Source organism: Astyanax mexicanus, chromosome 1 (genome assembly GCF_023375975.1).
Source record: "Astyanax mexicanus isolate ESR-SI-001 chromosome 1, AstMex3_surface, whole genome shotgun sequence".
In the NCBI taxonomy this organism is placed as follows: domain Eukaryota; kingdom Metazoa; phylum Chordata; class Actinopteri; order Characiformes; family Acestrorhamphidae; genus Astyanax; species Astyanax mexicanus.
Window position 1 is genome coordinate 16,499,649 of NC_064408.1, and position 12,852 is coordinate 16,512,500.

The window sequence follows — 12,852 nt, forward strand, 5'->3', positions numbered from 1 at the left end:
CGGAAAGAGCTAGCGCTTAGCGTGGTTAGCAGCTAATGCTAATATTGCTGGAGAATTAAACTGAAACTCCTGTATAACTCTGTACTTCGGCTTCACTGCTCCTTACAACCTGACTGGTAAAATTCATACATAAGGTGCTCCAGAATATAAGGTACACTGATGATTTTTGGGAATATTATATACACTAAAAAGAATCTTCTTCTCATCATCCAGTTAATCAGAAACATTTAGCGATGAGTTGAATGATGATGTAGCTGTAATGCTTACCGTGTGCAATATCCATCTCACTGCATGTACTGTGACCACCATTTGTGCAATATGTTCAATATTTTTCTCACCTTTTTATGTACTATTTATTTGATATTTATTCGCTGTTACTCTTTGTGCAATTATACTGGTCACACCCTACCATAATCATATCTCTATGCACTAGATGTATATATTTTTTCCTTTACTATATATAATAGTAAAGTATAAGTATATTTTATAAATTTCCTGTAATTGTTTTTTTTGTATATATAGATTTATCATTATTTGTTTATATTTGTTCCTGACCCGTTTCTCTGTCCTTTCCTCTGTACTGCTATAACATTGTAAATTTCCCCATTGTGGGATTAATAAAGGATTATCTTATCTCATCTTAAACTTGATAACAGAATTAATTCAGTAGAAATTCCTTCATGACCTGCAGTGTAGAGTGTAGTGACTGGCTTACTTAAAGCAATAAAAAACATCACAAATACACTGAATTAAAATGCAATTCAGTACTATTTATTTTCATTATCACTTTACTAAGTAACTAATGTAACTTGTTCACTTAGTTACAGATGGAAGCTGTGTTCATGTCAAGATGCAGAATGGACTCTGGATCGGTCTCATGTTACATTTTGTTACATTTCCATTTGATATCCGATAAGGTAGTGGTTCTCAAAACTGCGGTACGTGTACCACTGGTTGTACGTGAAGCACACCAAGGTGGCACAACACCAAATAAATGTTTTTAATGTATCAAAAACAAAAGATTATACAGAAAAATGTACGTGGTACCACATGATGTCTAACGTCTCTGGGTCTTAAGAATTTGCCTGCTTTCATTGGAGACAATGACATTTTGTCACTATCAGATAAAAACATCTCTAAAATGGTCATAATTTTCATGAATTAGGAGACATGTCATGAAAGTATTTTTGGAGCATTTCTTTATAATTTGGAGTTTACATTTCAATAGCACTATTTGTTTTTAATGTGAACATCAGGATAAGGATATTCAACAGCGATATTACACATTACGTTTTTTGGCCACATCCTTTACATGCTAGCCCATGTTTCCGTGGATGTGTTTAAGGTGGTAGTTTGGGTTTTTAGTTTGACTGTGGGTGGTACATGATCTAAAATGTTTGAGAAGCACTGGTATAAGGGAATGACATCAATACCAAATATCAATATAGAAATGGATCTTACTTATCCACTAAGAAATCAGCTTTATTTTCTCTCTCAAAGAATAATATTTCTGAAAGATCTCCTTAAAAATGAAGATCCTGAACTTTGGAAGTTACTATAGTTACTGAAATTATTATTTTGCTGTGCTGAGCAGTCAGTTCTTGCTCTTTTCCAGTAGGAGCTTTGTAGAGAAATTAACTTCAAGTAGCCTTGAAGGTTTGCACAGTTTGACGGCTTTCAAATCTATAGAGGATTTTTATACCAAAAGCACAGATGTAGAAAAAAGAAGAAAAGAAAGAACTGCTGTTAGAATGATTGGAATTTCTTTAATTAAAATGTCTTGCCTCTCGTTACAAAGCTTTCCTGTGAGTCCTCAGACTCACCCAGCTATAGAGACTGAGCTTCTGAGCCATACTGTAGTCTAGTCTACAGAGAGACCACAGACACACTGAGATATCTAAGTGCTATAAATGCATGGCCCCAATTAAACTCCAAACACTGACCAGAAAGTGCTTCAGCCAAGCCTGTATGATCTATAGATAGCATCCCACTGACACGAGGAGCGCTTTCCCTCCATCAGCCTTTTCACCAAGCATAACTTTCGCAAGCAGAAAAGGTTTCCGCTAAACCCTGATAAGGCTTATACCTCGTGATTAGCGAATCGAATGTCCCGTGAGAAGAGAACGGCGAGCCAATCGCAGCCCAGCGAGATGTCCACGCTTCTGGACAGTTTTTCTAAGGAGGTGAGGTGATTGGTGGGAAAGTGGTAGGCCAAGGTCACATGAAGCTGCTTCTTGTGAGGCTCTACATGGACATCTGTGTAGTGAAGAGAAAATGAAGCACAAAGAAAGACATTAAGAACTGCAAATTATACAGCTTTATTATACAGTTTTCCTGATTTTGCTATGTATATGTATATGTTTGAGTAAAATGTACATTGTTGTTTTATTCTATAAACTACGAACAACATTTCTCCCAAATTCCAAATAAAAGTATAATATTATATTATTTAGAGCATTTATTTGCAGAAATAACAAAAAGATGCAGAGCTTTCAGACCTCAAATGATGCAAAGAAAACAAGCTCATATTTATAAAGTTTTAAGACCTCAGAAATCAATAATTAGTTGAATAACACTGGTTTTTAATCACAGTTTTCATGCATCTTGGCATGTTCTCCTCCACCAGTCTTACACACTGCTTTTGAATATTTTTACGCCACTCCTGGTGTAAAAATTCAAGTAGTTCAGTTTGGTTTGATGGCTTGTCATCATCCATCTTCCTCTTGATTATATTCCAGAGGTTTTCAATTTGGTAAAATCAAAGAAACTCATACAGCTATGTTGAGACAATAAAAATTATGACATTCATTTCAAAAGTTTAATTGTTTTTTTTCTAGCTTTGGAATAACACTAGTTTTAGTGTGAAATTAAATGTAAATGTTTTATTTGAAATCCAGTGTGGATTTGGGATGCAGAGATCGTGTCACTGTCCAAATATTTATGGACCTAACTGTAGGTAGGTGTGAACATTGCTTGTTTTAAGAAAAATACACACCTCCCTAAACAGATACATGGTCTTAAGGTGATTTATTTAGCAATAAACTTTAAGTGGATAATGAATCAAACTTGAAACAAAACACAATTTCTTCTCTGATCAGCTACATGCTACATTTGGAATTGCCAAGAACATTTTTTTAAAATGTATGTATGAATTTTGGCCAAACAATCACTGTACGCATACCTGCTTTGGCAACAGCTTCTGCAGCGAAGTCAGTTGCAAAAGTCTTGAGCACCTCAGCCACCTTCTCATCTACAAAAAGGCCAATGAAGTTGGAGGAGGTGTAGAGCTCCAGGGGGAGAGGGGTGGGGAAGCGTTCTCTCCACTGTCCCACCACCGTCTGCAACGCCTCACACAGAGCCTCCACCTTTGCATCTGCACACTGCAGACACATACATGAAAGATGATACAGAGACTAATAGAACAATAGAACAATTCATTTTTTCCAGATTCTTGAGTCATAACTACTAAACAGTTTTTCTATACTATGACGAAAACTATCAGTACCAGTAACCTATTTTCACAACGACAAAAAGACTACTACTAAATAAAACTAAATAAACTAAATAAAAATAATACTTGAAAATTAAAACTAAGACAGAATTTATTACACGCATTATCAATGAATATAAACTAACTGAAATTTTTAAAAGACTGACTAAAGGGCAAATGATCTGCAATAAAATTTAATTAATTTATTTTTTATTTTAACTTTATTAGTTACCTAGCTAGCTAGTTAAATAAGACTGATACTAAAAATAAATTAAAATCACCTGTTGATATTGACACTGACTGTATGATAAGTAGTCATTTATAAATATATAAATAAAAAAAAAGAATGACCATCACGTTATTGCTATAACAAAACCAAGTATCTTCAAGTGGAATAACTTAAATCACACAAACACATGTCTTTACACTATAATATGAGTTAATAATATTTTAAATAAATTTTATGCAGCATTTTATCTTAAACAATCAGCTTTAAAATCACACAAATATAAGGTTTTGATGTGACTTGAGATAATACACTATATTTACCCAAAGGTCCATGTTCATATACTTTACAACAGCTATATAAATACATAAAAAATTATTTTGGTTCTAAGGTGAACGATGCTGACCATGAAGAACTGGCAGAGGGTGATGTGGGGGAAGATGTTGTGGGCTTTGTTCTTGCCGCACATGGCGCGACTCTGCTGCCAGAAGTGAGAGAGCTGGTGCAGCAGGGGTCCGCTTGGCCGCAGGTACAGGACATACTCCCGCGGCAAGGGGTCATCCAGAAACGGATCATCCACATGGGAGAATAACCTGCAGACAAAGAAGGAAAAAATAGAAGCTTCAGGACTTCAGGATTGTTTTTTCTATGGAATTTGCATTGTTACACCTGAGCAGCTGCTTGTGATCTGTATGGATACAGTTTATAAAACAAGACTTCTATTAAATGCAATTTATGCATAAATCAAAAAAATAAAATGAAAAAATAAGCCATGTTTAGCTGGGTACTCACAGTTAATGCACATATTTCACTAAACTCTATTACCATCACCCATAATACTACACTACACTTGTTCTCAGGTTTAGCAGTGGCATTACTTTTTGCCACCTTTTTTTGCAGAAAATGAGAAATGGCTGAAGTAACAAAAAAGATGCAGAGCTTTCAGACCTCCAATAATGCATAAAGTTTTAAGAGTTCAGAAATCAATATTTGGTGGAATAACCCTGGTTTTTAATCTTGGCGTGTTCTCCTCCACAAGTCCTACACACTGCTTTTGGATAACTTTATGCCACTCATGAGGTCCATCACCTGTTTTCTACTTTTATAAATTAGAAGAATATAGACCACTTTGCCAACAGAGGGCAGTAAAGAGTCAGAAATGATCTGTGTACTGTGAGTCACGTGTGCAGATTCCAGCTTTCCTGATCTCTATTAGTGAATGGAATCAGGAAGCAGCATTAAAAAAAAAAAAAAGCACAAAAATATATTAATAAAATATACATTTGAATTACATCTCACATTCAGTACCACCAGAAATGTATCTCTACAAGTAACATAGAGGGAAAAAAATGGCAAAATGGACATATTTATGCATAACAGAAGAGTGTTATCTGCATGGAATCACTACAATCTAAAAGCAGTTCTAGGAGGGAAGTAAATCTGATCCACTATTTGCCTGAAAATCAAAAATCACACTGTACATCACTATATGATCTGAACACTGCAGCTTGTCCTTCACATTGTTTCAAAATTTGAGATGAAAGACCAATAAAAAAGCTCCAAAATGACTTGGAATAAAACCTTTAACATTAAGAAGGTCTTCTTCTCCTCCTATGAAGTTGCTATTGTGGACATAAATGTAAAGTAAAGCTAGGATTTTGTGCATATAGTATTTTATAGGTTGATATTTAATTTACTTAGGAATTATTCAGCAGAAGTTTGAAGGGAGTGCTGTGAATGAGTGGGAGTACAATACAATACAGTACTGAGATGAACTTCAGTGGACACAGAAGGACAAAGGTCATGGCCTTAAGAGACTCATAAAGCCAACTGCCAAACAGCCATGTTCAATTATAATCGCGGGCAGTGTGTGTGTGTGTGTGTGTGTGTGTGTGTGTGTGCGCCTGTGCGATTACTCACCAATCACAGGCCGCCTGTACATTTCGTCCGCCGGTCGAAACCAGTGCTTTCAGCCTGTGAGAGAGAGAGAGAGAGAGAGAGAGAGAGAGAGAGAGAGAGAGAGAGAGAGAGAGAGAGAGAGAGAGAAAGAGAGAGAGAGAAAGAGAGAGAGAGAGAGAGAGAGAGAGAGAAAGAGAGAGAGAGAGAGAGATCAGTTCCATCCTGGTCAGAAAAATCAATAGTCTTTTTCCGGAGGATGTTTATCAGAGAGCACAAGAGCTCGGGAGTTTGTTGAGATAACAGGCATACTTCAGTCCTTCAGCAGATCAGAAAAAAAACAGAAGACAAACCCTTACAGCCACCACCATCACCATAATCATAATCACCATCGTCATCTTATCACATACTGATGTAGCTTAAAGTGCACTGCTCTGTTGCTAATACTGCATTCAAGACAATTTATTAAAAAAGAAATATACAGTTTCCTTCCAAAAAGCACCACATGAACATTATCATAAAAGCAAACCTAAAGAAGAGTTTAAATATTTCCCAAACTATAATTAAAAAACATTCTGTTTTCTTTTAAATGGTATAATTGCTTTGTTATTCTATTATAATATTACTTTATCTATGGCATTTAATAGACTTAAAATAACAATAATATTGTTTATTGTTTAGTGCTTACTACAGGCCTACTAAGCACTTTCCAACATGGCACAGCATGTGAACAACAGTGAGATATCAAATAATAATGTACAGTCTAATTCTTAATGTCACTTTAAAATATCTACAGTAGGGTTTGGAATTACAGGGCATTTCACAATACAATGTCATCAATATACATTGATATCATAATACCTACAATAACAAAGATATCATGATGCTGTGATTTTGTGATACTCTATATATATTTATATCACAAGACGATCCTCTACTATACTTCACAGCATTTGTCTTACTGAAAAGGATAAACTCCTCCTAAACAAGCAAATACCAGGAATTATAGATTTATTGGGGTCAAATTTACAGAATTAGACAAACAATATTCTTCACCACAGGTTTCCCCTATTTATTTGATCAGCACCATCCCATGGAGTAACTTCAGTAACGAGAATTGTGGGACGAGTCTTGGGGAGTTTAGAGAGCTTATGTTTCAAAAAACTATTTTTGATATCTGGCAGCACATATTGATATACAGCTCTGGAGAAAAAATAAGAGACCACTTTAAAATGATGAGTTTCTTTGATTTTACCAAATTGAAAACCTCTGTAATATAACCAAGAGGAAGATGGATGATCACAAGCCATCAAACCAAGCTGAACTGCTTAAATTTTTGCACCAGGAGTGGCACAAACTCATCCAAAAGCAGTGTGTAAGACTGGTGGAGGAGAACATGCCAACATGCATGACAACTGTGATTAAAAACCAGGGTTATTCCACCAAATATTGATTTCTGAACTCTTAAAACTTTATGAATATGAACTTGCTTTCTTTGCATTATTTGAAGTCTGAAAGCTCTGCATCTTTTTTGTTATTTCAGCCATTTCTCATTTTCTGCAAAAAATGCTCTAAATTACACTTTTTTTATTTGGAATTTTGGAACATTTGAAATGAACTCAAGCATATATCTATAAATAGCAAAATCAGAGAAACTGATTCAGAAACTGAAGTGGTCTTTTATTTTTTTTCCAGAGCTAGAAAATAAACCTTCATACTTTATGCATGGGGCTTTTACACTGACAATGTTTACTCAAAAATGTATTTAAAAAAAAAACATTACTTATCTCAATGTCGGCATACACTGAACAATAATATACATATTGTATCGCCAGGGTCTTGCTAATTTACAGCCTCAGCGCATTTACAGGTTTATGAGTCAGGACAAATACTGGGAAATAATAGTATACAATAAGTTCTACTTCTTTAGTGAGTCACAGATGATCTCTAACAGTTTCCTCTGCATTTTTAGTTGACAGCATTTTTAACGCTTATCTGAAGCAAACCACAAGTAAGATCACCCCACCACAGCTTTAATACAATCAACAGCCCGTTACCTGACTCTCAACGATATAAACCTCCATACACAGCTTTCTCACACTCACACACACACACAGCCACAGTCACACACACACAGTCAGTACCCACTCCGCTCATGCATGCTCATGTTCATTCCAGCGTTTGCAGTGATGGAGGGGGCTGGGGGAGGGTCTCTCACTAACCTACTTGCAGTTAATATGGTTTATCACAAGCGCTGCCACAAACACTCAGGGGGACCAGTTACACAATACACAAATTACAGGTTTATATAGTATACTGTGCATGAGGAGCATGCTGAAACAAACATACAGCTATTAAAGTAATATAATAAATAAGGAATAACCCTACTTATATTATACATAATGCACCAAACTTAATGCACCAAAACACAGTAACGTCCAGAGGAATAACCTAAACTTAAAGAAAAAAAAATGTTATGTCTAGATAGATTTACATTAGTTGCAACATAATGTTAAAATGGATCCTTGACAGCAGTCTAGAATTGTTTTCTTGTCCTGGTAAACCATGCTTTGTGCCACCCCTCAAAAACGACATGCTTTACACATGCATTTCTGGACAAACTGAGAGAAGAGAAACTGGCACAGCGAAAGAGTGAAAAAAGCATGTGGAGTAATATTACAATATTTATATTACAAGACAAATACAACTCAGGTTATGCAGTGTTATGCAGTAGGGGTGGGTGAGATGGGTCTAAAATAATATCACGATATTTCATGGTATTTTTTTGCGATAATAATACTCTTGGCAATATGACAAAACACTGAATTATGATATATGATATATGGCACACCCCCTAACTGAGATATAAAAAAAAAATACAAGAATTTTATCAGATTTGTAACAGAGGTCAATGATCCAGAATGTCATCATCTTAATAATGTACTCCAAATATCTCCATCCAGTTACATGATGCAGTTTCTGATGTGTCGAGGCAGCAGTAGCAAAAAAAGAGATGCTATTATACCTTTTACACATTAGAGGAGCATTAATATTTATTAATAATTATGTTTGTTGGATGTGTAAAACCTTGAGTATATAGTGTGAGAAAGCAGTCAGACTCGGCCCGGGGTAAAATAAGGATTGACCAAAAGGAAATGTGTCACAGAACAGAGTTATCTTTAACAGGGTCGTAAAACACTCCAGCAGCCGTCACTGTGGATGTCTTCATCTCCCTCTGTCTCAAGATCCCTGTAAAGGGATTTCCTAAAGCATCTACCCAGAACTGATGGATTAAATATGGCTCACATTAGATGCATATACACATGAAAACACATGCACACACACACGCTACAAACATACACACAGTATTCTATGAATGTTTAAGAATTGCAAGGTCTATTCTTTTGTATTTTTGATGTAAAATGAATACATCTGTGTTCTAGATGTAAATGGAGATACAAAAATAACCACACTTTAAAATTTTGTTTTCTCCTGATTTACACAAAGTTTGGGCACCCCTGGTCAAGTTTTACATGAGTTGTTGATGATTAGCTCATTTCTTAAGCTAATCACACCAGAAGTGATGAGGTGCATGATATGGCAGAACTCGTGACGCACGTGTTGCATCGGGTCTAAAATAAAACACTGCAAGACGATAGATTTTTGCTTGTACTTTGTGTACATAACAACATGCATGTAAAATGATTATAAAATCAAAAAACTGGCCACAACTGGCTTTACTGATTATGTATTGCTTAATTAATCTTTTTTAAATTAATATTTTTTTTAATAACTATGAATTAACCTTACAACTGAGATAAATTAACCTTTTTTTTTTGTATCTTATTTTCTCCCCAATTTACACAGCCAATTACCCAACCCACTCCTTAAGACTCCCCTCTGTCACTAGTGATGCACCAACACACCAGGAGGGTGAAGACTTGCACATGCCTCCTGTAAATCAGCCACCACCTCTTTTGCTGAGTAGCATCACAGCGCGCTCGGAGGAAAGCGCAGTGACTCGGTTCAGATACATCAGCTCACAGACGCCTTGTGCTGATTAACATCACCCTTTGGAGTGATGTGGGGAAAGAGCACCATCTACCCACCCAGAGAGAGCAAAGACAATTGTGCTCTTTTAGGGCTCCGGCAGCTAATGGCAAGCTACATGAACAGGATTTGAACCGGCAAATCTCCTGATCATAGTGGCAGCGCCTTAGTTCGCTGGACCACTCAGAGCCCTGCTAACTGCATGATTCAATTTGGTTAGCTAGTTTTTTTTTCTTGTATTATCAGATGGCTATTAACATATCAGATTCTGGAGAAACTGGTGTTCCTGGATATGACTGTATTGTACGTTTAGTGCTTGCTAGATGGAAGGTATAAGGAGTTGCATCATGACACCAATTGTACTTCAGCATATCATCTAATAGTGTTGTGGTGTTGTGGTGTTAGTGATTTCTAGGTTGTCACTATACAGTTGTTGTGTGATTGTGTGAGAGGTTATTTCAAGTGGTTCTATGATTATGGTTTGGTGTTTGTAAATACTGTTTTGGTATCCAATGTGGCTGGTGGGGTGTTAGAGTATTTGTATCATTGTGGCATAAGAAGGGTGCATCGAATTTTGCACACCATTCATTCCTGTGGTGAAAAAATCTGTTAAAATCAGTCAATAGATAAAACTGCTCAACTGAACGAAAAGCTGTATACAAGCCCAAATCACACAATCAGACTAAAAAACTCTGGAGATGGAAAGGTGCTGATGTTGCAAAAACTGCATGGAGTTTACACTCTATATGTAAATAAGAAGAAAATTGAAAAAGAAAACAAAAGAAAGTGGAAAAAAGAGAACAAAAAAGAGAAGAAGGGTGGAAAGAAAGCAGAAAATGGAAAAGATCAAAGAAGAAGACTGAAGAATAAGAAGAATACTAAAGAAAATTGAAAAAGAGAAAAAAGAAAACTAAAAAAAGTAATCTTACATTTTGTTTATTTTTTGGATTATTGGTGTAAATTTTGACACTAAACGTTACTATTTTTTGTTATAAAATATCTGACAGAAGGGGGTGGGGGGCAATGTGTTCAATCAACTTAAAACAAGGTATATTTAACGGCACACAGTCACCTTTAAAACACTCTTCACTTAATGGAACACTTTTCATACTGAAATGTTACACAGACTTTTTTTACACTTACTGCTAAAGCAGATAAATAGATAACCAATTTTAAACTACTTTCTTAACTGTCTTTCACAGTACTGAACACATACAGCGGATATTTCTGTCCCTAAAAGCCACATACATTAAAAACCCTCAAGGGTGAGCTTCACCAAAAGAGACATCACAGAAACCCATAGGGTGAGCCCCTCATACTCTCTCTCTCTCTCTCTCTCTCTCTCTCTCTCTCTCTCTCACTTTCACACACACTCTCTAGCTTACCTCTCAGACCTAGCCTGAACCCATAATTGCAGGGAAAAGGCCATAAAAATATGAATTACAGCGGAGCGTGTGAATGTAAAACTGTACAGACTAATTGCCTCTAATATTCTCCTGTGAAATACAATTGTACTTGTCTTTAAACCATAATTGCACGTAATACAATACAGGGTTCCGCTAAAGGCCGCGTGCCATTTTTCCCAGCCGCCAGCTGACAGAGAGCGCTTTTCCCCTGCTCACTCAGAGAGAGAACCTACTGATGAAATTATAGCCTTAATCTAATTAGTGTCTTTTTATAAAAGCTCTAAAAATCACATAGTCTCATCAGCACCCTGGAGAGACAGACTGATGAGCAAGATTGAGGACTACATAATGAAATCTATGCAAAAACTACAGTACCCATCATGCACCAAAAGACTTTGCATGGCTTTTTAACAGAAATTCACATAAATCAAAAAACACCATTATAGCAAGTCCATAATGAAAAACCAGAAGCTTATTTATGACTTGTTTTTGATTTTAAACCAAATCAAAATTAAAAAATAAATAGATTGGCTGAAATCTGTACAAATTTAGATAACAAGTAAAATATGCTAGTAGTCAGAATATTAGCACTAAAAAAAACAACATATCTTATAATAATGGCCATAAGACCACAAGTTTCATTTACTACATTGAAAAAAGTATTGGGACACAAGCTCATTTCTTCAATGGGGATAAAAAGAGTTTCCCCATCTTTTGATGAAGTAACTGAGAGAGAGAGAGAGAGAGAGACAGAGAGAGAGAGAGAGAGAGAGAGAGAGAGAGAGAGAGAGAGAGAGAGAGAGAGAGAGAGAGAGAGAGAGAGAGAGAGAGAGAGAGAGAGAAAGAGGGAGAGGAATATAAGAAAAAGAGAGAGACATCAGTTAAATATTCAAATAATCGAATAGTCTAATTTAACAGTATTAAATATCGAAATTTAACTAAATAGTGGAACATTAAAAGGTGTCTTGTGAAATAAATCACCAAGAGGTCAAGAGAAAAAGTACTGGATGGATCACCATCACAGTTCCACTGCTCCATGCCTCAACGATGGGGGGGCTTTATGCCACTAAGTCCACACCTGGCATTAGGAATGTGGTCAAATAATAAACACCTAAAGCGTGGTGGACGTATAGTTTAACTATTTACTCAACTGCTACAATACTACTCATGTTATGTGAACCTGTGGCCAAACCTATAAAATACTTACATAAAAAAAATACATAAAATCAAAATAACTTGGTCTTACACATACACTCACACACTCATACACAGTACAACCTGCGTAAAATACATTGACCACTGTCTGATTATATGAAAAACAAGACAAGACAGAAGTCAAGTCAAAGGTATATACAGAAATATAAGGATATGAATACAAGTAGGACAAAAGATTTAAACTTTTAATGTGTGGATTAAAAAGCATTGAAAAAATAAAATAAATGAAGATATGGTAGTATGTTGCTCATGTTGTTCATACATGTAAAATGCTTTCCAAAAAATAGTAATAGCATAAAAATGACAGAATATAAAATATATAAATGATTTATAATAGTTTTTCATTGTAACTGAAGCCATGTCAAAGTAGTGCTGGCAGTACCATTTAAATGGCCAGAGTGTGATAGATTGTGACTCTGATAGGAAGAGATCATTTCACTACCATGCAAATCAACCAGCTAGAAATACCATGGTGTGATAACACTTCTCTTTTCTTATAATGACAACATTTTTTAACTCTCCTCTATGGGTGTGTTTTTGGAAAACGTAAATAATCAAATAAAATAACT

The 12,852-nt window shown here is 35.7% G+C and overlaps 1 protein-coding gene across 1 annotated transcript in view; it reads right to left on the reverse strand.

The window, feature by feature from the left end:
- The window catches only part of ubash3ba (ubiquitin associated and SH3 domain containing Ba), a 64,607-nt gene that overhangs the window by 8,614 nt on the left and 43,141 nt on the right, over positions 1–12,852 (reverse strand). The window contains exons 2-5 of the mRNA XM_007256944.4: positions 5,637–5,690; positions 4,123–4,309; positions 3,182–3,380; positions 2,087–2,256 (exon numbers count right to left, since the gene is read on the reverse strand). Coding sequence (XP_007257006.1) covers positions 2,087–2,256; positions 3,182–3,380; positions 4,123–4,309; positions 5,637–5,690 — 610 coding nt within the window. The remainder of the gene's footprint in view (positions 1–2,086; positions 2,257–3,181; positions 3,381–4,122; positions 4,310–5,636; positions 5,691–12,852) is intronic.